Raw genomic sequence first — 26,010 nt, 5'->3', positions numbered from 1 at the left:
TATTAGATTGTGTTTTATTAACGCCCAAACCTACCCCTTACAATAATGAAAAAATAGCAATTGTACAGTGTGAGAAAAATGAGGCTGTATTGGTGTGCGCATGCCCAGTAGCGCCATACGTATCACTTCTAGCCTTAACCGCGGAAAAGGTACAGGTGCTAAATGAGCTTCAGTAGAACAACAGTGAACTGCGGTCTGATGAGATGTTGTTATATGTCGGTAAAACAAACTTTCCTGTCCTGTCAGTTTACTGTGCTTACGGCGCACGCTCTTCAACTGTACGCGAATATGAGGCGCACGCCCTACAACACTTCATCATAAATAAACAAACCGCTTAAACAACTACGAGCGCGCGCACACACACACACGTTGGTTTTTGTGGTTTATAGGGACTCTCCATAGACGTAATGGTTTTTATACTGAACAAACTGTGTGGCAGCAGCATGGAGAGGAAAACAGCGCTTTAGATTGCAGTCTCAAGAGAAAGTACAACTGACACCGGAGATTCTTGAGACACATACACAGACGAAGGATAGGGTAAGCTTATATGTAATTGTAGTCTGGTCCATGGAATTCTCAGTTTATATACTGATGGTGGTGGGAGGATGGAGGGAAACATCAGTAGTTGTCATAAACTACAACTGTAAAAGAGAAAGTCCAGTACTTATACACTCTTATAGCTGTGATTGGCCAGAGCTAATACTGTAGTTATGCATGAATAACTTGACATTAGCGATTTCTTGCTAGAACCTTTACTGATGCTTTCACTTCTGTATCTTGGATGGTATGAGAGGGAGAACCTTTTCAGCAAATTTTCAGGTGAACTACAGTATTCTTAATGTATTGCCTACACAGAAATAAAAGGAGAACTTGGAGATGCACATAGAAAAAACAAACCATTTAAAAAAAAAACAGTAATTTCATCTCAGTATGCTCATTTACCTAACAGACCTGAATGATTTACCTTTGGCTTTGAAGGGAATATTTTGCTTACAGACAAAGAAAAAAGTGTCCCTTTGCTTCACTTCATGAGCTTTTCTCTTTCCTTTTTTTCCCTGAAATCTGTACCTATTCTTTTGGTGGTCTAAAGTTCAGGATTATTAAAGAGATAAAAATACTAATTTAGAGCAATGAGATCAGAAAAAAAAAGTTTGAAAACCAAACTGTTACTTATTGTCTTTTTTAAGGTTTTGTTAACTATGGTGTCTGTAATAAAATAAATCCATAAATGTAAGATAAAAGAGTTATGTTTGATAATGGAAATATGTTGAAGCAAAGAGCAGGTGTACTGCTATGGTTTCTGGGACCCCTGAACAGTATAATGACTCGGGCCCCCTCAGTAAAATTGCATTCCAGGGTTAATTTTATAGTGAAAAAAATTTTGTTATCAGCTATGTTACTTCAGCTTTTGAAAGAGCTACTTGGAATAAACTTTGACTTATTACATTGTTAATAAGGTGGTTATCAGTATATATATATATATATATATATATGTATATATATAATGCTTAACGAGATATGGCCACAATGAAAGAAAGAAGGAAAGAAAGGCATATGGGTTTGAAACAATATGGGGATGTGTACAACCTTGGAATAAAATATTGATGTGATTATTCATATAACTAGATTTGGGCCATACAAATTACGGGAGTTTCCCGGGAGAAATAACAAAACAGGAGGGGGGTGGGAGATGGGTGTGAAATACGGGAGACTCCCGCGAAAAAGGGAGTGTTGACAGGTATGGTATATATAGGCCGTTTCTCAAATGGAAGGCTGCATCCTCCGGAGGTCGCATTTGTAGGCTGCATACGTCATAAAGATCTCATTTTAGAATATTAAAAATGATAAATTTGATCATTATTCTTAGTTAAGCATAAATTGTTGTAATATGCTTATGACTCGGGAATGTAATGCTCAGTTAATTGAAATAAACCAGGCTTGATGACGTATGCAGTCTACAAATGTGACCTCCGGAGGATGCAGCCTTCCGTTTGAGAAACGGCCATATACTTGGTTAGAGTCGCGTTATAGCTGTGTGGGCAGAGTCGGCGTGGGGGGAAACGATCCTTTCCCCCTCATTGTAAAAGCATGGTGTTGACCCAGAATGGTCTACATAAAATCAATTCTGTCACTCGACAGAGCAAGATACATCGAAAAACTGAGCCATATTGGGTTGGGCTGTCGGTACGGTGTCTGTGTCGTTTCCCGACACTTTTTGTTACCTGATTGAGTCTCCAGGCAAGAGACAGCTTAATACAAGCCTATGTGACGGCTTGTGAAAATAAACATTTGTCGTTTTGTTTTGCTTCATTTTAATAAAGTGATAAAGACAGAGTAAAAGCCTGTCATACTTTTTTATTGATCTATTAAAAATAATTTCAGCATTGACAAAACATAATTTTAAAGGTCTACTGAAGTGCCTTGAAATGCTCAGCATAATGTGGTGTGTGCTAAACGTATATAATCATTTTTACAAATACATGCCGTAAAATAAAAAGATATAAAATAACATGAAAATATCCCTTACAAAAATTAACCGTGGTTACAGCCAAAAAACATGGTTACTATAGGTAAACCATGGTAAAAACAAATTAAACATGTTTTGCTACACTAACAGTAAAACTGTGGTGATAGGTTACTGGTAATAAAAACGCCCAAAAAACACGGTTAGCCTACTCTAGCCTACTTTTACTATAGAAATACCATTGTTAATTTTCGTAAGGGATTGTGTATAATATTATGAAATAAATATTTTAGTAATATTTTGTAAAGTCCCCTTAAATTACAACATGTTAAAGAAAAAAATATTAGCTACTGTTGGTTCTGTTGGTTCAATTATTTAATTATTACTTAATCAAAGTTTTGTTAAAAGATGGAGCCATCCCTGATCAGCAGACAGGTGAAATTATGTATAAGGCTAGTGCAGATGCTAGTCCTCTTTTAAATGCCATCAAAATATATAATATTATATTACAATATAATATTACAATAAACTAATATATCTAAGTAGGGTGTGATTGTGTGATAATTCTCAGGTGTGAGGGTGTGATTGAGACAGCTGTGTGTACTTAGTGCAATGAATGATGGGAAATGTAGTCCAGGGTAATATGTAACAGTCTGTGTGGTGTGAAAGTCAATGTGATGGAGGAGTGATCTCTGGTGGCGAGCGATTGGAAGTCCATGGACCTGATTCATGACACATGCATTGTCTTTTATGAGGGGAAGATCTCAAGACCAAAACAATGCAAGAACTTGATTTGTTGTTATGACAGGTAGAAAACAACAGATATATTCACCTCAGAAAATAAAGTACCAAAACCTTATACTTAACGAAATAAATAAAAACGACAACAAAAGCTCTTTAATATAATCGTTATCCGTGAAGACCCTTACAGAAAAACCACATGAATTTACATGTATTTCACATGTGATCTCATGGGTTTCACATGAGATGCATTACTTTTATAACACGTTACTCCCAACACTGTTTATACAGGTACATCTCAAAAAATTTGAATATCGTGAAAAAGCTCAATATTTTAGAAAGTGAAACCCATATATTATATAGATTCATTACACATAGAGTGAAATATTTCAAGCCTTTATTTCTTGAAATTTTGATGATTATGGCTTACAGATAGTGAAAACACAAAATTCAGTGTCTCAGAAAATTTTGATATTACATAAGATCAATAAAAAAGGATATTTTAAACAGAAATGTCAGGCTTCTGAAAAGTATGTTCATTTCTATGCACTCAATACTTGGTTGGGCCTCTTCTTGCATGAATTGCATGGAGGCAATCAGCCTGTGTCACTGCTGGAAAATGAAATCAGCATCTCCATAAAGCTTGTCCGCAGAAGGAAGCATGAAGTGCTCTAAGATTTCCTGGTAGATGGCTGCGTTGACTGTGGACTTCAGAAAACACAGTGGACCAACACCATCAGATGACATGGCAGCCCAAATCATCACTGACTGTAGAAACTTCACACTGGACTTCATGCAACATGGATTCTGTGCCTCTCCACTCTTCCTCCAGACTCTGGGACCTTGATTTCCAAATTAAATGCAAAATGGACTTTGGACCACTGAGCAACAGTCCAGTTCTTTTTCTCCACAGCCCAGGTAAGACGCTTCTGACGTTGTCTCTGGTTCAGAAGTGGCTTGGTAGCCCTTTTCCTGAAGGCGTCTGAGTGTGGTGACTCTTGATGCACTGACTCCAGCTTCAGTTCACTCCTTGTGAAGCTCTCCCAAGTGTTTGAATCAGCTTTGCTTGACAGTATTCTGAAGCTTGCAGTCATCCCTGTTGCTTGTGCACCTTTTCCTACCCAAATTCTTCCTTCCAGTCAACTTTGCATTTAATATGCTTTGATACAGCACTCTGTGAACCGCCACACCTTTCAGTAATGACCCTCTGTGACTTACCCTCTTTGTGGAGGGCGTCAGTGATTGTCTTCTGGACCATTGCCAAGTCAGCAGTCATCCCCATTATTGTGGTTTCAAAGATCATCAAAATTAAAACAAAAAAAAAAACTTTTGAAATGTTTTACTTTACATGTAATGATAATTCAAATTTCACGATATTAAAATTTTTTGAGATGTACCTGTAAGCGATGCAAAAGACTATGCAGGCTAGTCATTAACATAACCATAGTAAACATGGTAACGTAAATACGGCCGCTTGAAGAAATCAGACTTCAGCTTCTCATTCTCTATCACAATCGTGTATTTATTTAGTAACAGATTTTATCTGTCATAAGTCTAGTCTCGAGACTTTAGCGTCGCGTAGCCTATGTCATAAAAAGATAATAATGGTTTTTGTTCAGGAGCTCCCTCTGGTACTTAGGTTGTATTTTTGATGGAAAAAAATACAGAAATTATCATTATTTCTAAATGTGATGTATACTGTGACTACAAATAAACAGAAACAAACTCGACCACGTAAGTAGGGTATGTGTCCTCTTTCTTTTGTGAAATAACGTTTCATACCGCTTTATTTCTGTGTGACTAATTTTCAATCCTGATAATTCATGACGTTGTTCCACAGAGGCGTGTAAATGGCGGGTTTTAGTGAAGTGCAGTGGAGCTTCTGGTAAAGGTCTTCACGGGTCCACTTGGATCCAAAAACCCGAGGTCCAACCCGAGACCCGAGCGGGTTCGGGTCCAAAACTTCTACGAGTGCCTCGGACACGGGTCGGGTTTGAAATTAGCAGCCTCGGGTCTCGGGTAATTAAAATAAATGTGCTTTTCTCAAATGGACCTGGTTAGAACCAGTGGTGTAGTGGAGGGTATACGCAGGTATACGGCGTATACCCACTTCTTTATCAGTCGGCATTCCGTATACCCACTTCTAAATCCCCTCTGATGCGCACCATTCAGTAGTGTCCTGCATTAGCCAAATCACGACAGTCCAGCATATGAGTAACTAATCCAATCGCATGTGAATATGCGCAAATATTCTCTAAAAACATCCAGTAAAGACAGTGATGCGGTCAGGAATGAGACGTAAACACACTCATGCAGTGTATGTTTCATTTATACTCGAAGCCGGATATCCCTGAAACGGCCTCATAGAAGTAATTTACGAGTCACGACGTGTAAGAATCCAGCTATCGCTGTGGCCAAAGCCATCTCTACTGTAGCTAAGCTGAATAAAAAGAAACGTGAAGACAGTAAACGCATGATTGCGACATTATGGTTTGTGTGTGTTTTTCCAAGTCATCTACAGGTAATCAAAAACGGAGTGTCTATTTACACTAAGTGCAAATAGCCCATCTTGTTGGCAAAGGCTATTTACACTAACTCCGCCAACTAACGTGTGATTGAGTTAGTCAAGAATAAAAAAAGTTTCAGTTTCAACATCAGTTTCAGTGGCGTAGTGTCACGGTACGCCCCCAGGAATGGCGTGGAAAGACGAGGTCAGGGTCCAAATGCAGGTAAGGCTTTTAATAATATAAACAACAAAGGCCAACACGGCACAGCAACACTTAAACACAGCAGATGACAAGACATAAACAGATAAGTACGAACCCAGGCAGAGTGGTGGGAGAGGGGAGACTAAATAGTCTGTGGCAAATGGGGAACAGCTGTGGGTGTACTGAGTGTGATGATGATGCGGCAGGTGTGTGTGATATGGCAGGTGTATGTGATATGGGAGATGAGTCCGGGAGAACGGGAGATGGCGGCCTCCTGTGGGGCCAGGGAGAAGTACAGGACCCGGACTCGTGACACTACCCCTCCCCTAAGGAACGGCTTCCAGACGTTCCACCAACCGCAAAAGTCTGGAGGGAGGTGGAACCGGGGGATGGTGAAACAGGGGGAGGGATGGCGGGCCAGGTCCGTGTGGAGACAGAGGCCGAGCAGGAGACCGGGGCGAATTCGGAGGGTTGGACCAGGGAGACTCCAGCCAGACAGGAACTCCAGCGAACGGCCAGGGTGGGACCGGAGGAACAAACCAGGCAGGCCCCGCCGCCTCGGGAGCACTGAGAGCGAGACCAGCTGTCTCGGGAGCTTCGTGAGCGAACGCCGCGCTCTCGGGAGGAACGGGAGCGATCACAGCTGTCTCGGGAGTTTCGTGAGCGAACGCCGCGCTCTCGGGAGGAACGGAAGCGAGCACAGCTGTCTCGGGAGGAACGTGAGCGAGCACAGCTGTCTCGGGAGCTTCGTAAGCGAACGCCGCGCTCTCGGGAGGAACGTGAATGAGCACAGCTGCCTCGGGAGCTTCGTGAGCAAACGCCGCGCTCTCGGGAGGAACGTGAGTGAGCACAGCTGTCTCGGGAGGAACGTGAGTGAGCACAGCTGCCTCGGGAGCTTCGTGAGCGAAACCCGCGCTCTCGGGAGGAACGTGAGTGAGTACAGCTGCCTCGGGAGCTTCGTGAGCGAAACCCGCGCTCTCGGGAGGGCCTGAAGTGAGCTCCGCTGCCTCGGGGACAACATCAGCGGGCGCCGCCGCTTTGAAGAAGCCTGAAGTGAGCTCCGCTGCCTCGGAGACAACATCAGCGGGCGCCGCCGCTTTGAAGAAGCCTGAAGTGAGCTCCGCTGCCTCGGGGACAACATCAGCGGGCGCCGCCGCTTTGAAGAAGCCTGAAGTGAGCTCCGCTGCCTCGGAGACAACATCAGCGGGCGCCGCCGCTTTGAAGAGGCCTGAATTGAGCTCCGCTGCCTCGGGGACAACATCCGCGGGTGCCACCGCTAACTCTACCCTGAGGCCCGAGCCGCTCATCCACAGAGCCAAGTTAATGTAACTCTCCAGCGACTCCTCGGGGTCCCAGTAGGGCATCAGGGTCTTGAAGGGCTCGGCCAGGCCTCCATGAAAGAAGACCATGAGGCAGGTCTTCTCCAACGCCGTCTGCCGAGCCAATCCTCTGAAGTCCCTGACGTAATCCTCAATGCTCCGGTCTCCCTGGCGGATGCCAAGCAACCTTCCTGCTGGACCCATGATTGCTGGGTTCGTTCTGTCACGGTACGCCCCCAGGAATGGCGTGGAAAGACGAGGTCAGGGTCCAAATGCAGGTAAGGCTTTTAATAATATAAACAACAAAGGCCAACACGGCACAGCAACACTTAAACACAGCAGATGACAAGACATAAACAGATAAGTACGAACCCAGGCAGAGTGGTGGGAGAGGGGAGACTAAATAGTCTGTGGCAAATGGGGAACAGCTGTGGGTGTACTGAGTGTGATGATGATGCGGCAGGTGTGTGTGATATGGCAGGTGTATGTGATATGGGAGATGAGTCCGGGAGAACGGGAGATGGCGGCCTCCTGTGGGGCCAGGGAGAAGTACAGGACCCGGACTCGTGACACGTAGATGATAAGGCGTATGCTTTTTGACGCGATCGACCCGAGTTCGCGCCTGCCTTTTGCCAAACATTTTTTTCCCCTTTTCAAATCTCATATCGCATCAGAAAGGCATTTATTTTCAATAAAAATGAAGGAAATAATCAAAAAGTTGAAAATAAAGTATCGGATAGGGTTAGGGTAGGTGTAGGGAGGGCTTTATTGTCCCAATAAGGTGGCATCATTTACACTCAGTACGTTATTATTGCGTACTGTTTTATAATGTACTACAATACTGAGGTGCAGATCATTGCCACTATTTGCAATAAGTAGTATAAATAGCAGAAAATATTGCTATTTTAACAGTGTAAATAGAATCCATCGCTATTTACACTTAGTGCAAATAGCCGCTGCCAATAAAAAAAGCATCTGATTCTGAATAATGCAGTGCTAATCGATAGCATTTATTACACTTGGCAATAGATACAGTACTAGGCAATAAAGTATAACTTCTGCCTTATTTTGTGATAAAAAAAAAACAAAAATAAAAACTAAAAGTTATATATTAGGCTAAACAAATCATAAAACTCATTAGGAAAACTCTGGAAAAATATTAAATTATTGGTTATTGTCCAGCAGTGTATTTGATTTCTCAGCCAATTAAAAGCAAGTGGTAATAATAAATAAGCAATAATAATCAATAATAAAACCTGTCAATTAGACAAAAAAAGTTATTATATTTCTAACTTCTTAAATGATTGAGAATCATGATTTTTTTGTTTGTTTCAAATAGGGATCACAATTCTCCCACAATTCTGAACAGACAACTAAACAAAATAGCATGTAATTTACTAGAGATTCTGACAAAATGTCAGTTGCTGCAGTCTATTTATACATTTATTTTAATTGCAAAATCTGCACCTCTTCTGTGGATAATATTATTTTCATAATGATCCTTACTCAAGTAGAAGTAGTTAAGTAACAGAGTGCAAATATTACTGGCCCATTTTGGAGTGAACTAAATATGCAAGACTATTTTACATGTCACTGTTTTTGACACAGGTAGTTCATCCTTTGCAGAGCTGCTTAAAAAAAAAAAACTGGGGGCATAAATTAAGAGTATACCCACTTCTCCAGGCACCACTACACCACTGCTTAAAGGGGTCATATGATGTTATTTTAAAGATCATTATTTTGTGTATTTGGTGTAACAGAATATGTTGACATGCTTTAATGTTTTTCAAATACTGTACATTATTGTAGTACTTCCGCTATGCCCCGCCTCTCTCAAACACATCAAGTGCAACAAGTGCAGTCTGCTCTGATTGGCCAACTGACCCAGTGCATTCTGAGTGGCCAAACACCACAAGCACTCGTCGGAAATGTAACGCCCCTTACAATAATTGCAAGCTTCAGCTTTCAAGTTAGTTTTATCAGTTCAAGCCCAAGATGGGGACAGAGTCGCATGACAGACACAGTGATGATGCTCGTATGTATTTGCAGTACACAAGCCATGGGTAAGATGATTTCTGACGGGCTGTACACTCCGCTGTGATGTGACCCTGTTCCCCTCACACACACACAACGCGTTACGTGCAAAACTCCGCATTTGAAGAGTCAATAGCAAATACTTGAACTAATAACAAAACATACTTACAGTCGCTGATTCAGAAGCGCCAGATTGTCATAGCAAAGTCGGAATTGACCCTTTTTTTTTACACACAGCGTCTCCCTGACATGGCTGCATCAACACTACTGCGCTTACTGAAACCACACCTTCTTTCTTTGCATGAACATTTGGGCGCATTATGCAAATATTTCCACATCATGACGTAGACACGTGGGAGCGTGTTTGAATGAGCCGTTTTAGGCGGGTGTGGACAAGTCTTAACTTTTACAAAGAATATCTCTTTGGGTTTGAGACTTTAGTCTTTGCAACTTTAGGGATCTCATCTATGCACGAACAGCTTGTAACACTCCAAAGAGAAAGGGAAACTTGAAATCACATCATATGTTTAAGTAATGACAACTGAGATGTCATTTTTGAGATGTCAAATTTTTGTACTTGAGTCAATTTAAGTGTTAAAAGTTTAAAACTTACCACATAACTTATACTGAACTTTAACTAATGGTTATTTTTAGGTTATTATTTTGCAACCATAAAATAACATTCCCAGAACATTTCAGGGTGGATATTTTTTAATAACCTAAAATTAACTTATACAGAACGTTCCCTAATGGTTATTCCTTGGTCTTTCCAATAAAAACATTGCAGATATTTTTGTGTAATGACCTATACACAGCCCCGAAATTAGTTTAATACAGCAGTGAGGCTGCAAATTGCACATAGACCGACACAGGTACTACGGCGACCGACACAGGACAAAGGTGTCGTCATCTGAGACAGCAGAGCCAGTGGTAAATAAAGGAATTACTGTATATTTACTTAATTATTCTGTAAACCTATATGTTATTGTGAATATCATTGTTACATATCATTCTATGAATTTCAGGTAAACAAAGTTTATAGTTAAAAAAAAAAAAGAAAACTGAGGTAATAGTTTGGCATTCTATACTAACAGAATTACCAGAAGATGTCGGTATGACATTAAAAATCACTGGGATGAACAAGAGCCAGCAAAAAACATAATGGATGTGCCTTTCATTTTGAACATAAATATATATATTCACTAGTGTAAGATTAGTTAGGTGGGAAAAAAAACAATGGTAAAGAGGAGAAATCATCTGCAATTCTGGTTTATTTTGAATGACATCACATGCAATTTGATGAAACATTGGAAAAGACAGATACAGGCTACTTAAAAATATATATATATATATTTACAACAATTTATACACATTTAAGTTTTTGTTCAATATGATGTAGAGGGAGCCCTGAAACTATAGTCGCTCCCATGCCTTAAAGCATGACAATTCATTAAGTATGTAATGTCAAATTCAAATAAATTTCCTCAAAATTTATGTTTAATGTGTAAGTGGATTTATGATGATATTATGCATGATATGAGTCGCTTTGGAATATAAGTCACAGCATGTTTCAGATGATAAAAAATGTGACTTACATTTACAGGTACAAATACAAATACAGGTATCAGTACTCGATCTGCAAGTACCAAAAATAAAAGTATCGCTATTGACCTTGTTCTGAAAAACTCTTTCATCAAAAATGTTCCAAGGAGTTTCCCTCTCTTGTTAGTTGTCCATCAGTGAGGTGGAAATCACATTTGGAATCTCATTCCCAGGACCTGCAAGGAGAGGAGGTAATTATGCAAAATATACTATACGTGATGATTAAGCAAAGTGGTTTCTACAGAATTGAGTATTTAATGAAGAACACTGTTATTGGTGTTTTCAGCACAATTACAAAAAAAAAAAAAGTTGTGAGCTTAAAATCAAAACCATGGAAATCCCTGTATTTATGTCAGGAGCTTGTTTGTATCATAATTATAGTCTAATTATATCTAACATCTGTATCACTCACCTCCTTGTTCTCTTGGTCTCTTCCGACCAGCTGCATAACTCAGATATTTTTTTATTTCAGTTTCACAGTCACCCCTGTTTACTTTTTGGGTTAATGCAGCCTCTGAAAGAAGAAACTTCATCACAATTGAATTGGAAATTCTCAAGCATTTGTTGTATAGTGCCTTATAATCACAGCTGTAAAGAGTTTGTATGTTATTAAGGTACATTTTTTTCTTTAAATATATTTTATTTCTATGCCTTTGTTTTGATTTAAAATTAAAGACAACTGCAGACAAAAAACAAACATTCTTGGTTTGTAAGACGTGTTCATGCAGCGGTGTGTTTACCTCTGATCACATCTGTTAACATGAGATGAGAGAAGGCCTTTTTATCTCCTCTCCCCTGCCAGTTGAACTGCATAGCCAGATCATCTATTATTAGGACTTGCTGCATAATTTTCTTAATCACGTCCTTGGTAGTAAAACCTCCAAGCCCTGATAAACCTTTTACCTGTGAAGAATTTATTTATATTTATATATATATATATATATATATATATATGTATGTGTGTGTGTGTGTGTGATTCTAATTAGTCAATCCTCACTTTGAATCGGTCAAATATATGTTAATATATAATGTTAATATATAATAAAAATATAATAACATTAAACTGTACAGTTACAATAGCCTGCTTGGACTATTTTCTAATAAATACTGTTGAATTCTATTTAATTTTGTTAAAACTCAACTCAACTCAACTCACTTTATTTCTAAAGCACTTTCAAAAACCACAATGGGAACCAAAGTGCTGTACATAAAAAAACTAAGAAAAAACGGAAAAAAACATACAATCCAAATACATACAATTTACAACACATTATTGAAATCTAAATAAAATAAATGCGTTTTTAACATCCTCTGAAACGACCCTAGAGTAGGAGATGTTTAAGCACAGCGGAAGCTCATTCCATTTTACGTTTTTTGCAAGTGTAATTCCTGTATTGTGAAACTGCAGCTTTGTGCTAATGCAAAATGAATATGATCTGTATTCTTCCGCTTTCCATTTCTCTGCGCTTACACTTTTGGCACTTTTTTTACTTTTTACGGTCAAAAGCACTGCAAGCCTGTGAACAGTGATTTGAAGGCAAAAACAACAGTTTAAAGAACTGCAAAACGGATTCACTGCATAGAACCAATCTGTATGTGCAAAAAAACAAACTGTGTAAAATGTCTAAATGACGTGTTGTGTATGTAGGGCAAAAAGTTCCCAAAATAATCCGATACGTACAACTCCATCTTTCTTTTATCTGCGCTTACAGTTTTGGCGCGATTTTGCAAGTGTTAGGGTCGCGTGTCCACCATCTTCTTGTAGCCAATCAAATGTTGACTTTCTCGCTGACTTTCACTCTCATCTGATTGGTTCAATAAACATATCATACGCTAAGACATTTATCTTCCTTTAGTTCAGGAACGATCTCGCTGCCGGAATGGTACTTTTAATGTACAGATACAGTAAAAAATAATAAATACCAGGTCATTGTTTGCTGGGTAGTTTTCTAAAAAATTAAATGGATAGGTTAATAAATCATGGATTTCCTAGTTTTGTCTGCAACGTTATTTACCCCATCTCTGGTGAAAGGCTTCTGCACACAAAAAAGAAAAACCTTGCATTGACACGCAGCGTAATGAAGTGAGTGGATTTTCCTGATGGATCTCATATCTATATGATGGATTTCTGTTACAAATGTATGTTCCTTTTTTACGTGCATTTCTCAAAAATGAACTTAACATGAACGCACAAGATTGCTACATATTCAGGAAAGTTGAAAAGAATTTGGTTCTAAGAGTTCTTTGGTGACAGCTTGGTTGTATCCAGGATTTTTCTACCTCGAGCTCCGTTGCGTAGCTTCAGTTAAGCACATAAATTAGCCCAAAACGCATCAAACACCCAAGAGTGACACTGTAGAACTTCCACACCAACATACGTAGGTAAACCACACCAACACCAGCATGCTCTGAATGAAAGATGTACATGCCCACTATTGTCTGTGAAATTCCAGACTCAGCCTCCGCACTTTCACAGTCCTGAAGGATAAACAAAGAGAATGAGAAGTGTTCCAATGCCAGTCACAGTGTCATATTCAGACATTTTAAAGGCACATTGTTTAAAAACTCTGACATTTTGGATATGTAGACTCATTCAAATGTACACTGCCTGGTCCAAAAAAGAAAAGAAAAAGTCACCATTTGGATTTAAATTAGCAAATAATGAAGAGTCTAGAATTGAATGATTATTGTAGTGATTTTTATGTTTCCGGCTTGTATGTCTGGCAATAAATCTTTTAACCCAAACTTATGCAGTGTGTAGCTTTTTATTTCTTAAACAACCATGTCGGAGGACGTACCGATGTACACATTCCAGCATGACAATAACAAAATTCATCTGTTACTCTGAATAACAGAGTGATGTCATGAAACTCTGACTGAGCGATCTTGAAACTCTTGAGAGTCTTGAAACTCTGACTGAGCGATTACATGAGGTGTGATTCATTCCGGTAAGATGTTCTGTTTCTTTCAACACCTTCTGATGATTGTTCATGTTTATTTGCTGTGGTAACTAGAAGTAAAGAGGAAGAGATGATCGGTTCATGTGAGTGCTGCTTGTACGCTAAAATGATCTTTCACGTTACATTAACACCAAAACTGTATTTACTGTTTAACTTTAGTGATACAATTGACAGAATCTGAAATCTGACACTTTGTTTCATATCACAAGCAACAAAACTTACTGTGATTTATTGTGTTTCATTAAGTTTCATTTAAGTTCACACATCAAGTGAAAACAGCATCTATCAATTCTTAGGATTTATAATGAGATCACTGTCACAATGAGAAACGATTAAAATCGAAAAACAGATTTCAACCCCTAATTAGTACCATTAGCTAGCTAGTGAAATAAATGATAGGCCGCGCATTGATATTAGTGTAATACGATATCAACCGCACTAATAATACATACAATTAAATTGCCAAATAATATACACTAAGTACAGATAAGATATATCTTACCTTGCAAATAGATTATGATCATCCAGGCCAGTGTTGCCAACTAATTTTCAGATAAAGTTGCTAAAGGAAGGTCGATTTGTTGCTGAAAGTTGCTAAATGACGTTGTGATATAACTTGCGTGATGACATCAAATCTCAGCAAAAAATATATTTTATATATGTTAATTTAGATTTGTTTGTAAAATAATATAAATAACATATTAACTTATAAATAATTTTTTTTTTAAAATACATTGAATTATTGAACACATTTTTGAATGATTACAATTTAATTTTCTTTTTTTTTTTAAAATAGCTAGTAAACTACGTAGGCCTAATACTAAACATTCTCAGCAATTATGCTTTAAGCAGTGTATTAGTAATTAGCTAGTATGCCACACTCTAAGAAATGTCTGTTAGAAATAGAAATTATATTACTATGTTAATATAAAATAATTTTCTGTGTTGTTTTTTACCTGCATTTTAAATACGTATTGTGTTTTCGGGTTACAGGGTTACAATGGATAATGGATATGTCCTGGAAAATGATCTTTTTCCTATTTTCTTACAATGTACTACTGATCAACAATCGCAGGTACAAGCTAGAAGCTGCTAACAAGTGTATCATAAATGAACAATTATTCTATTATTATAATTATTATTAAATTGAACAATTGCAATTTATCTCAATTCACGTGAGGTGTGTACTTCTAGGCATCTTTGATTTCCTCTTTTTGTGTAATTTGGATGGAAAATGTGTGCCTTTTTATTGTCTGAGTCACTATCAAAAGCTGCTCAAATTACTAAGTTTGTTGCTAGGTGCTTTGGAAAGAAAAAGTTGCTAGGGTAGTCTGAAAGTTGATAAACTTAGCAACAAAATTGTTCAGTTGGCAATACTGATCCAGGCTGCTCCAATGCAAAATGGTGAGGAGATTCTGGAGAACGCTGCTTCTGGCGCTGCTTTTTTTATTTTATTTGCATGTGCATTACCAAAGCGGCGTTAGACACGCCATTGTGCACTACACCATACCGACTGGAGGATGGTAAACGATTCTATTTGTATGTAAACCAATCTCATGCAATTTAACTAATTGGATCTGAATTATTTCAGAGCCAGCTTTATTTATACCCTATATCAGCTTTATTTATACCCTAACATACAGAATTACCAAATGACCACTGGAACTAGTTGAGACCTTACAATCTGACTTTGCTGCAGTTAAATTGAACTGCTGGTTTGTTGGCCAGAGGATTTTGATTTTGATATTGTGCAGTTGCTTTGACACAATTTACATTGTTAAAAGCGCTATATAAATAAAGGTGACTTGACTTGACTTGACTATTCAAATTCTGAATCCAAATTCTGCTTTATTTCCTCTCTCCTGAGGTACCTTCTTCGATCGAATTTTGAAGGCAGCATGGATGTATCTTTCGCTGCCTTTGATATCCCACAATCCTGTGTGTTCCAGCCGCACCACACCGATACGCTGTTTTCGTTCAAATCAAAGCGTAAATAAACGTAGAAGATTCTTTGGTTTGAACGAAAACAGTGTATCCAGTGTTACTTGGCAGTCAATGGGACAGTCAAAAGCCTCCTGGTTTTCATCCAAAATATCTTAAATTGTGTTCCTAAGACGAACAAAGTTTTTACAGGTTTAGAGCAACATGGGGGGGGGGGGGGGGGGGGGGGGGGGGGGGGGGGGAGTAACCCTTTAACGTAAAAATAAAAAATTTTCATTTTGGGGTGGAGTAACCCTTTAACGAATGCACTTCCTTACAGTCCACCAATGATTATTTGAAAATGAAACTAACAACATTTATTGTCAGAATATTAACAAGTTGTAGCTAACTACAGCTGCGACCCATATCAAAGACTGTTTTTCAGCTGAACATTAAGTTGAACAATACTCTATTTTTTTCTTTTTTATATATATTTTTTTAGCAATGCTCTATTTTATTAATTTTTTTATTTATTCACAGTTTAATTTTATGCTTAACTGCCTAAAAAAATCAAGGTTGCCTGATAACCTGTCTAAATATTTTCACCATGGTAAAGACTATATAAAATCGCACCTTTGTAAGATATCAGTCAGCATTTAAACCGCTGTGTGTGTGTGCGTGTGTGCGTATTGTATTTTTCATATGTATCATTACATTATTCAAGTAAGTTCCAACCCAATACCTGCATTTAAAGTTGTAATGCGGACGCAGCAAACCGTGGATGAAACATTCCCACCATCTTCTCCATTATGAAGTAAAACATAAAAACAAAAAATAGCATTTCTGGCTCCATCTCTCCACAGCATCTTGATCAAGTCTTTACTAACATTTGACATCACACGTTCAATCAATTTGACACCAAATGTTAGTCAAGATTTGATCAAACTCATTGATCATTTTCATTGGATTTAAAATAGAGGGCAGTGGCAAACAGACACCAGTTTGTCGTGACTTTCATGCACGCAGCCTCAGCCTAAGGGCAAATATAGAACTTTAAAAGCTGACATGCAAAAGAGAAATGCAAACTCTTAAGTTTCGTTTATTAACACTTTCGCAACAACAGAACCATGCTGCTGATGTTCAGAATGTTCCCCAGAGCTGATATAGGTTTGGTGAATTAACCATCCTAAAAAAAACAAAATGAAAAAATAAATAATATATGTGTATATATATATATATATATATATATATATACGATCTTGTACAGATAATTAGCAATCAAGCTTTATTTAAAAAGTTATAATTTCAGCACACCAGACTAAAAAGAAACCTGCACATAGCCTAAAACTATATACAGAATAAAATGGACAAGTGCACATGACGCATTAAAACCTCACCCATAGTAATGCTAATGCTTCTATAAATATGAATAATTATTCACTTATATAATAATAATGATAACAGACCTGAAATCTTTACATACAATAATGAAGATCTTGTATTGTGTCATATTTAAACATTCATTGAACTCAGACTGGATCATTTCCATTTGGCCTGAAGCGGAAAGTCAGTATTAATTTACTTTCACTTCACATGCTTTCACTATAATTTTCCCTGAAACCTATACCTATTCTTTTTCATAAGATTAAAGCTCCGGATTTGATAATTAATAGTGACGCTGATGAAAATTGTCACAGTTATTTAGCCTTTTAGAGAAGAAGTCTAAAATGCTAAAAAGCTTTAGGAGGTTACTATCGAACATTATGGAATAAGACAAAACACAAGCAAGTCAATACACACCGTAAACATTTAAACTGTGTATTCTACTGATTTTTATGATTATTCTGTATAAATTTAAAATAATTTCAAGTAAAATTCACAAAGCAGAATATTTCTGTTTCACTTCTCACTTTAACACACACCAAGAAGTCCACACCCACAGGTCAATCAGATTCAAGTTCAGAAAACGTACTCTGACACTAGACAGCTGAATCGACTGCAGTCTTCTGTCCTGACAGACATTATCTCTGAGATATAAGGTAACTGAAATTGTAAACTTAATTACTTTTTTTTTTGCTTACTTTTTAATTGTCTAATTTATTCAATAAGTATTTGACCTGTGATTTCTAAAGTGAAACTAATTATATAAATAATACAAGCTTGTTCACGAGAGCCCATTCTTAACTTGGTTTTCCTCTGAAGAATTGAATTTATCTATGAGAATTTAGTTTTTCTTGATGTACCTCAAAAATGAGAACTAACACTGGTTTAGAAATTCACGTGCATCATAAGCTGGTCTCATGAGTATTCATATGTCTCTTTTATAAAGTGTCAGTGTAATAAGTATAATTACTTTGACTTGCATAGACACAGAAACGCGCCATAATGATATATTAACCGCATCTAAAACGTAAAATCAGCTGTTCTGATATTATTTTTATGATAAAAGGGGTTATGTTTAGGCATGGCTCAGGTTTAAGGGATCTAAAATATATCAATAAAATTGTAAAAAAATAAAAATACACACACACATATATATATATATATATATATATATATATATATATATATATATATACATTTATTTTAAGAAAGATTTCTAAATATCTCATGATTCTACAGCATCTATCCAAACATATGAAAAAGCTGCTTTTCTACCGTCAGCAAGAACAGTTCTAAGATGGGTAAGGAATGGTTAAAGTTACATTTACACTTGAGCTTGGTTTGGCAATTACAAACAAATTTTGTCCCTTCTATTAGCCAAATGTGCTAGCAAACTGCCAGCACTAAATGGAACATTAAATGTTTGGCCCGACTGTGGATTAGTGGATAATCAGAGGAGGCTGGGTTTTAACAACTGGTTAAGCAGGATTTGGCAGTTGTGGGAGAAAGAGGTAAATGATAACCTTTCTTATGAGTGTAAGCCAACACTGTTACCAAACTTAACACCCAAGTCAAAATTAACTTTGGACAAAGAATACAACAAAAGGAAGGCCAGAATGGTTTTTGGAGTTTTTGGACACCAGAATGTTTAAAACTCAAAACCTCAGTAATTATCTCAAAATATAAAACAAGAAGTTTCTACTCCCCGCTCTTTGTTTTGACAGGGAACTTACTAAGCTGATGATCTTTGGTCTGTGAGAGCAGATCTGTCGATGGCTATGCAGACCATAAACTTCATCACCTGGAATGTTAATGGACTTAAACGAAACAGAGATAAAAAAATTCAAGTACTAGAAAATGCTGACGTAGTTTTCTTACAAGAGACACACATTGGAGTAGGAGATGAACACATTTTAGAATGTCTAAAAAATGAGTGGTATGTTTCCTACACAAAGTTTACCTCCCGAATGGGAACAGCCATACTATTCAAGAAAAGACTACATTTTGAACAAATAAGTGATGAAAAAGATAACTGTGGAACATATGTTGTGCTGAAATGTAAACTGGGAGGTCAGCTGTACACTCTGGTGAGTGTTTATAACCATGAAAAAGACACAAAAACCCTTGATAAACTTTCAAGGTACCTGCAATCAATGACCACAGGGCTGCTGGTGATCGGTGGAGATTTCAACACAGTTCTCAATCCATTTATTGACAAAGACAACCAAATCCATTCAAAAGAGGTGACGGACAGTACAACCCACAGAAAGCTGCGCTGTTGTGTGAAAAAGTTCATGAAATCTCTTCAGCTGGTTGACATCTGGAGAAGAAAGAATCCCACAGAGCAGAATTATACGTTCCACAGTCAAGTTGCGTCCAGGTTGGATTATTTCTTTCTTCCAGAAGAATGTATGTGGCGTGTCAGACGTTGCGAAATAAGAGACTCAGGGATGCGCGACCATCATCCTGTGTATTTGGAGATCAACAATGCTCCCACGACAGTTTTTCTGAAAGATCTCCAGATAAAGCCAGTCTTCCAATGGCTGAATCTAAAAAAACATCTTTTTACAGATGAAACGGGTTCATTACTGGATGAAGAAAGCTCACATGCAGTCAGTGAGGTTGACATTATGTCAGCTGTAAATTCTCTTCAGGTGTCAGACACACCGAGACCAGACAGCATCCCAGTTTCCTTCTATAAAGACAACATTCAGGTCATAATTCCATACATAAAGATGCTCTATGACAGAATCCACAGCGGTGCATTTAGCTGCTCTGAGAAACACTTCAATGAAACTGTAAAAAGTCCACATGACAATAGTCAACACTTCTTTAACATTGACTACCTCATCATTGCAACAATTCTGGCAAAACGTCTGGATGATTACTTGGAGTCTCAGTCAAAGGGTCGTGCACCAAAAAATTCAGCTGCTGTCATGATCTCTCCAAAAACATTCTGCACTGAGATGAAGTTGTCTCTTATTCAGGATGAGATAGAAAATCAAAAACGGTCAAACCCAGCTCTGTATCAGGATTTCTTCATTGTTAAAAACCTTCTCAGAGATGCACCAGAAGTATCTGCAGATGTTTCAATCGAGAGAGACAAACTGCTGGATCAGGGCTGCCCGCTGACCCCAGTTCTCATTACGCTGGCTCTGAAATGCTTTGCCTCCGCATTAGCTGGCCGCTTAAAACCGCATGAAATTCAGTTTTTTCAAGAAAGCGTGATACTTTGCATCCAACCTGAGGACCTTGAGAAAATAATAGCTGCTGTGAAAAAAAGAGCTAATGAAGTGTTTTACATTAAGGAATTGTCTAAAGGAAATGTTGAAGGTGAACAACTAAAATATCTAGAAAATGAATCTAAGGATGAACATTGTTATGAAAGAGAAGCAGAAACACTGATGGATAACACAGAGGAAGAGTCAGAGGCAAGTTGGTCTAAAACAAACAAAGGCAATAAAGAGAGAATGGTGTGTGAAGAGCTTGATTTTGTGCCTATGATACAGGAAGAAGACATTTCAGTGGAGGGTGATGGAAGGTGAGGATAATGAAGATGACTTGGATCAGTCGTCGTCAGAGTGATAGCTATTTACTTCTGATGCTAAGTAGCAACTATGCAAGAGATAATGGCTAAATGGATGCATACTACATCACTTTTGTTCTCTGGATTTTGAAAATTTGGTTTTGTTTGCAAATCACCAACACAGAATGGAACGTGTCTGTTGCTCACGAATGCAAAGCTTCAAAAGAAGTTAGTTTCTGCTGAAGATAAGTAGAAATGAGATATAAATGCTCTCTGTTTGCAGCGTGTTAGTCACGCTTTTCTGGAAAGTGAGCAAGAAAACATATAAATATATAGTTTGATCAATCCATGTCATCAACTAGCTGTTCACTTCCATGATTTAGTATGATTGCATTTACATCAGAAATGAAGCATACACCAGACCACCCTTTTTAGGTGGGTATTTGTGTGTACGCAGCATTTCAAAATAGCATTTACATTATCTAAACAAATTTAACTCTGATGCCAAATGAACCAATGTGCACACCGCAAGTGCTATGAAAGCAAGGCTAATCTAGTCTAGACAATGAAAAAGGGGTGGTGATGGCGCAGTGGATAAGACACATGCCTTTGGTGTGAGAGACCTGGGTTCGAATCCACTGTGAGACACCAATGTGTCCCTGAGCAAGACACTTAACCCCTAGTTGCTCCAGAGGCGTGCGACCTCTGACATATATAGCAATTGTAAGTCGCTTTGGATAAAAGCGTCAGCTAAATGAATAAATGTAAAAAAAAAAAAAAACCTAAATTAGTACAATAGTTAAAAAGTTGACTAATCAGACATCTTAAATGAAAGATTTATTTTCTGAAAGACATAAATTCTTTGTCAACTTTAGATGTTTTGGTTGGTCAATTTTGTGATTGATCAAATTTACTATAAAACTGAGCATATTTATTTTTCAATCGGAGCTAATCTGTCTCTTTTTTTCTTTTCTTTCTTTCCCCCTTTGACTAGACTCACCATGTATGCAGTTGTTACTCTGCTGGACTCAGATGAGGTGATGGTGGCTCCATCACATTGGTTGAGCCTAGACAAGAAACAATGTTACTGGCCCCCATTCAAATCAGCAGAGAAGTGCATGGAAGCTGTTCAAAACAGAATTAAAGCTGAAACAGGAGGGAAACCATGGGATAAATTAAATATTAGCTTTCACAGAGAACTTGGTAATGGTCACTAACTGTTTAAATTTGGGATTTTGTACTATCTACTAAGTTCTCAAACAATATTAAATATGTATCTTATTCCAGGCACTTTCGATATGGCAAAAGAGGAACAAAAAAATATTGAAGAACAGAAAGAACGGCAAGTAAAAGACATTTGTATTTTGTTCCCCAAAACAAAGTTTGCTCAAAAGATCTGACTGAATTCATGTTTTATTTAACATTTTATTAAAGTATCGTTCATTTTCAAATAAAGGCGATATCTATTAGCCACTGGATTCTCTCCAATACTAAAAAGACAAAGACTTGAAAGCACTCAAGGAATGTCAAAACAAAAACACCAACTTGCTCCTGCATCACCTTCATGTACATTCAGGATGTCAGCTGATGGTGAGTCAACTTTTGTCATAATCAGTTTGAGAAGATTTTTTTGTAATTACATCACAACTCATTTTACACAACAGACAAGGATGACCTCCTCCAAATGCTGAGAGACATCAAGAGCACAGTTCAAGAAAACTCTGCTATGTTAAACAAACTACTCAAAGACAATACAGTTCCCGAGGTCCCCAGCAGTACTTGCGTTCCACCTAAGGAAGTTAAAACAAGCCTAAACCTGCCTCTTAGAAGCTTTGATGATATGGAAAGAACTGAGAGGGAGCTCAACACCACAAAAACACGCACAAAATATGTGAGTCGACAAAGTATTTAATGTCCCTCTTGTTCCACAATCATTTACCGAATAAATAAATGCATACATGCTAGTTGGACTCAAAATTAATTTATCTTACTTTTACAAAAGCTTAAAAAATATCTTCTGCTAAGAATAAATGATACAGGCAGACAATTTTAAAAGTACAGTGTTCATTACATATTTGACCATTATAAATACTTGATCATTCAATGCAGTGATTGACCAATTACAATCATATGTTTTCTTCACAGGTAAAATATTTGTCAGGACTTGGAGGTTTTGGAAACAGGGATGTGATTAAGAATATTATGCAACATGTCCTAACAGATGATCTGGCTAAGGAATTCAACTGGCAGGGAAGAGGAGGAAAAAAACCCTTCTCTCAGCTGATTTTAGCAGATGTGATCAGAGGTAAACTCGCTGCATGAACACTTCCCACATACCAAAAATGTTTGTATTTTTTTTGTATTTTGTCTGCAATCTTCACTTTCAAATGGAATCTTCAATGGCTAAGGGTAAAAAAGAACTCTTGAGACCAGTTTGACTCGTAAGAGTGTATACAACTGTCTGCAGCTCAGAGTGTGAATTCATTCATCATCAAGGTCCCTCTTTCAGAGGCTGCATTCAAACGACATGTAATCAGGGTCGACTGTGAAGCTGAAATAAAAAAATATCTGAGTTACACAGCTGATCGACTCAGTCGGAAGAGACCAAGAGAACAAGAAGGTGAGCGACAGCAGATATTATACGAATGGGCCCATAGGACTGTTTATTAAAAATAACGATCAATCCAAAAAAATGATGCAATATTGAATTCAAACTTTGATACAAAGTGCTTATAAACCTAATCATTAGCACATTTTTTGCCATTTAATGGTCAACTCCATTTAATAAAAAAGTAATAATAATGTTGCTTAATCAACATTGTATAGTAAATAAATAAAATAATAATAAAATAAAAATAAATGCATCATTCATTTATAGTATGTTGTGTGTAATTACCTATGTCCCACCTGCAGGTCCTGGGCATGAGATCCCAAATGTGATTCCCATACCGCTGGACAACCAGCCCGAGATGTCTTGGGATTTTTTTGACGATATTTGATCATGAATGGTCATGCTGACACAATTACACATTAACCATATTTTACAAAGTAATGTATGTTATTTAAAATTATTTTATCATGTTTTAATTATTTCAAATTGTGTTAATATCCTTTTCCTCAATCTTTATCTAACTGTAAAAAAATATTCAAATACTGAAAAATTTGGGTGGTGATGGCGCAGTGGATAAGACACATGCCTTTGGTGTGAGAGACCCGGGTTCGAATCCACTGTGAGACACCAATGTGTCCCTGAGCAAGACACTTAACCCCTAGTTGCTCCAGAGGCGTGCGACCTCTGACATATATAGCAATTGTAAGTCGCTTTGGATAAAAGCGTCAGCTAAATGAATAAATGTAAATGTAAAATCTGTTTCCCTGTGACATTACTGCATGAATTGCCATGTTTTTCAGGTGTGTGTGACAGTAGTGGCATTTGCAAGTTTGTTTGAGCCAATAAACTTCCTCAATATTAAAACAAAAACTTAAGTGTAGAATATTTTGTGAATAACTTTTTAGGCTATATCTGTCATTTCCAGTGATTCATTAAATTACATGTGACGATTCCATTCGAAATAAATCAGAATTACAGATTATATCTCCTCTCTTTCTTAGTGCTTTTTGGCTTAATCTTGCAATAGTAATACTCTATTGTATTTATTTTTAAAATCAATGTTTTTTGCTGGTTCTTGTTCATCTCAGTGATTCTGGATGGCATGCTGACACCTGCTGGTGATTCAGCTAGCACACAATTCCATTACATCAGATTTAAAAAAAACACAAAAAACTTTTAAACAAGACTCAACTGTTGCTGCACATTAGATATTAGTGGTTTTGAGAAAATGCAATGCATCTCAGCTGGGAGTGTGATTGACAGGTGATCTGACCAATCATAACGCCGAATCTGCCATTTTGGTTTGACAAACAAACCAGTCAGGATAGTAGATTATCATTGTTGGACTTGTATATGCTTGTAAAAAATGCGTAGGCCTATGGATTCTTTCTGGGGTTGAAATAAGATACCAGTTCAGATGATCAGTTCAGGACTTGCTTGAACTGAGGTGCTACAGCGATCTCTCACGAAAGAGCAACAAAACAGCATTTATTGTATGAATTTATTGAAAAGTGACAAAATTTGAAAGCTGAGACTTTGTTTAATACCACTGAAATGTATTGGGGCCCCAATACATTGGGGGGGGGGGGGGGGGGGGGGGGGGGTGATAACATCTAAAATACATTTCAAAGCTTTATTTGAATATTTACATTAGGTATTTGAACATGCTTTTAGATAAACTGTTGTCAGTCATGTTGTCATTAAAACTTGGTGAAGTGATTTATGTCAGTACTTTTTGAACATTTTCCAGCACATTTTAACAATACCGTGTCGTGATAATACTGATAACCATGATAATTTTGGTCACTATAATTGTAATAACAAATTTTCATACCCTTACAGCCCTAACTCCAACCTAATAAACATACCTGAAACAGCTAATCAATGTCTTACTTCAAACTTCCAGGCAGGTGTGTTGAGGAAAGTTAGAGCTAAACTCTGCAGGACAGTGGCCGAGATTGGACACCCCTGATCTAGATTTCACTTTAACACAATTTATGACAAATCCATGATACCGCAGAATTTAGAAAATTCAAAAAGCTTTGTTAATCTGGAATTTTTTACCAGTATCTCAAGAATACAACTTTTGTAATATCAAGATAAGCCCTCACCATGATAAAATATAACAGAAAATTAGAAACATATTGCTTTGGCCCTAAGGGGTCCACAAAGATAAGCTGATTAGGAAATTTATAAACCAAATTCATAAATGTATTCATAACATTTATGAACAAATTATATTACATCTGTTCATTTATTTTGGTAGCAGAGTAGGTTTTCTGCCCAAACTCTAAATTTTTACAGCAGAAAGCTGCTGTATGTTCAATTTCAGCTTCATTTCTGGCCCCCCACCAGAGATAGACAAATTTTGTACATACATACTTCAGCTAAAACCGCAGAGGTGTTGCCCTTAAAATAAACCACAAGTGTCTGACAGCATTAGCGAGGAAAGAGATTATGTTGATCCCATCGAATAACAATCTTTAATAATCCAAAAGCAGGGGTAACACACAGGGAAGACAGGAACACACACATAGCATGGACGACACCGGAAACAAAGGAAACACAGGACAGACTTAACCCTTGTATTATGTTCTGGTTCAATTTGACCCATTTTGATTTTCGAGCTGTCGGAAATACCAGTTAATCTGTAATTTCATTCTTGATATTTTGTGGCTTTTTCTCATTTAGGGCCATGAACATGCATTCAAAGTGAGGATACACTGATGTGTTTTGAAGTGC

At 37.5% G+C, this 26,010-nt stretch overlaps 1 protein-coding gene across 3 annotated transcripts; it reads left to right on the top strand.

The window, feature by feature from the left end:
* Positions 1-314: 314 nt before the first annotated feature.
* LOC306847721 (uncharacterized protein) lies at positions 315-24,420 on the top strand. 3 transcript variants are annotated; one of them, XM_079381846.1, is made up of 9 exons: positions 17,719-17,787; positions 18,371-18,432; positions 21,652-21,860; positions 21,945-21,999; positions 22,114-22,247; positions 22,322-22,548; positions 22,803-22,962; positions 23,167-23,277; positions 23,571-24,420. In XM_079381846.1, exons 3-9 carry the CDS (start codon positions 21,659-21,661, stop codon positions 23,654-23,656), a joined length of 975 nt encoding a protein of 324 aa, XP_079237972.1. In that variant the 5' UTR covers positions 17,719-17,787; positions 18,371-18,432; positions 21,652-21,658; the 3' UTR covers positions 23,657-24,420. The 3 variants fall into 3 exon arrangements, with proteins under 3 accessions (XP_079237973.1, XP_079237971.1, XP_079237972.1); XM_079381847.1 differs by lacking the exons at positions 17,719-17,787; positions 18,371-18,432 and adding an exon at positions 315-537; XM_079381845.1 differs by lacking the exon at positions 18,371-18,432 and having other exon boundaries at positions 17,650-17,787.
* The last annotated feature ends 1,590 nt before the right edge of the window (positions 24,421-26,010 follow it).

Source organism: Barbus barbus (assembly GCF_936440315.1).
Source record: "Barbus barbus genome assembly, chromosome: 27".
NCBI classification, from domain to species: domain Eukaryota; kingdom Metazoa; phylum Chordata; class Actinopteri; order Cypriniformes; family Cyprinidae; genus Barbus; species Barbus barbus.
This window is presented reverse-complemented; position numbering and strand designations above follow the sequence as displayed.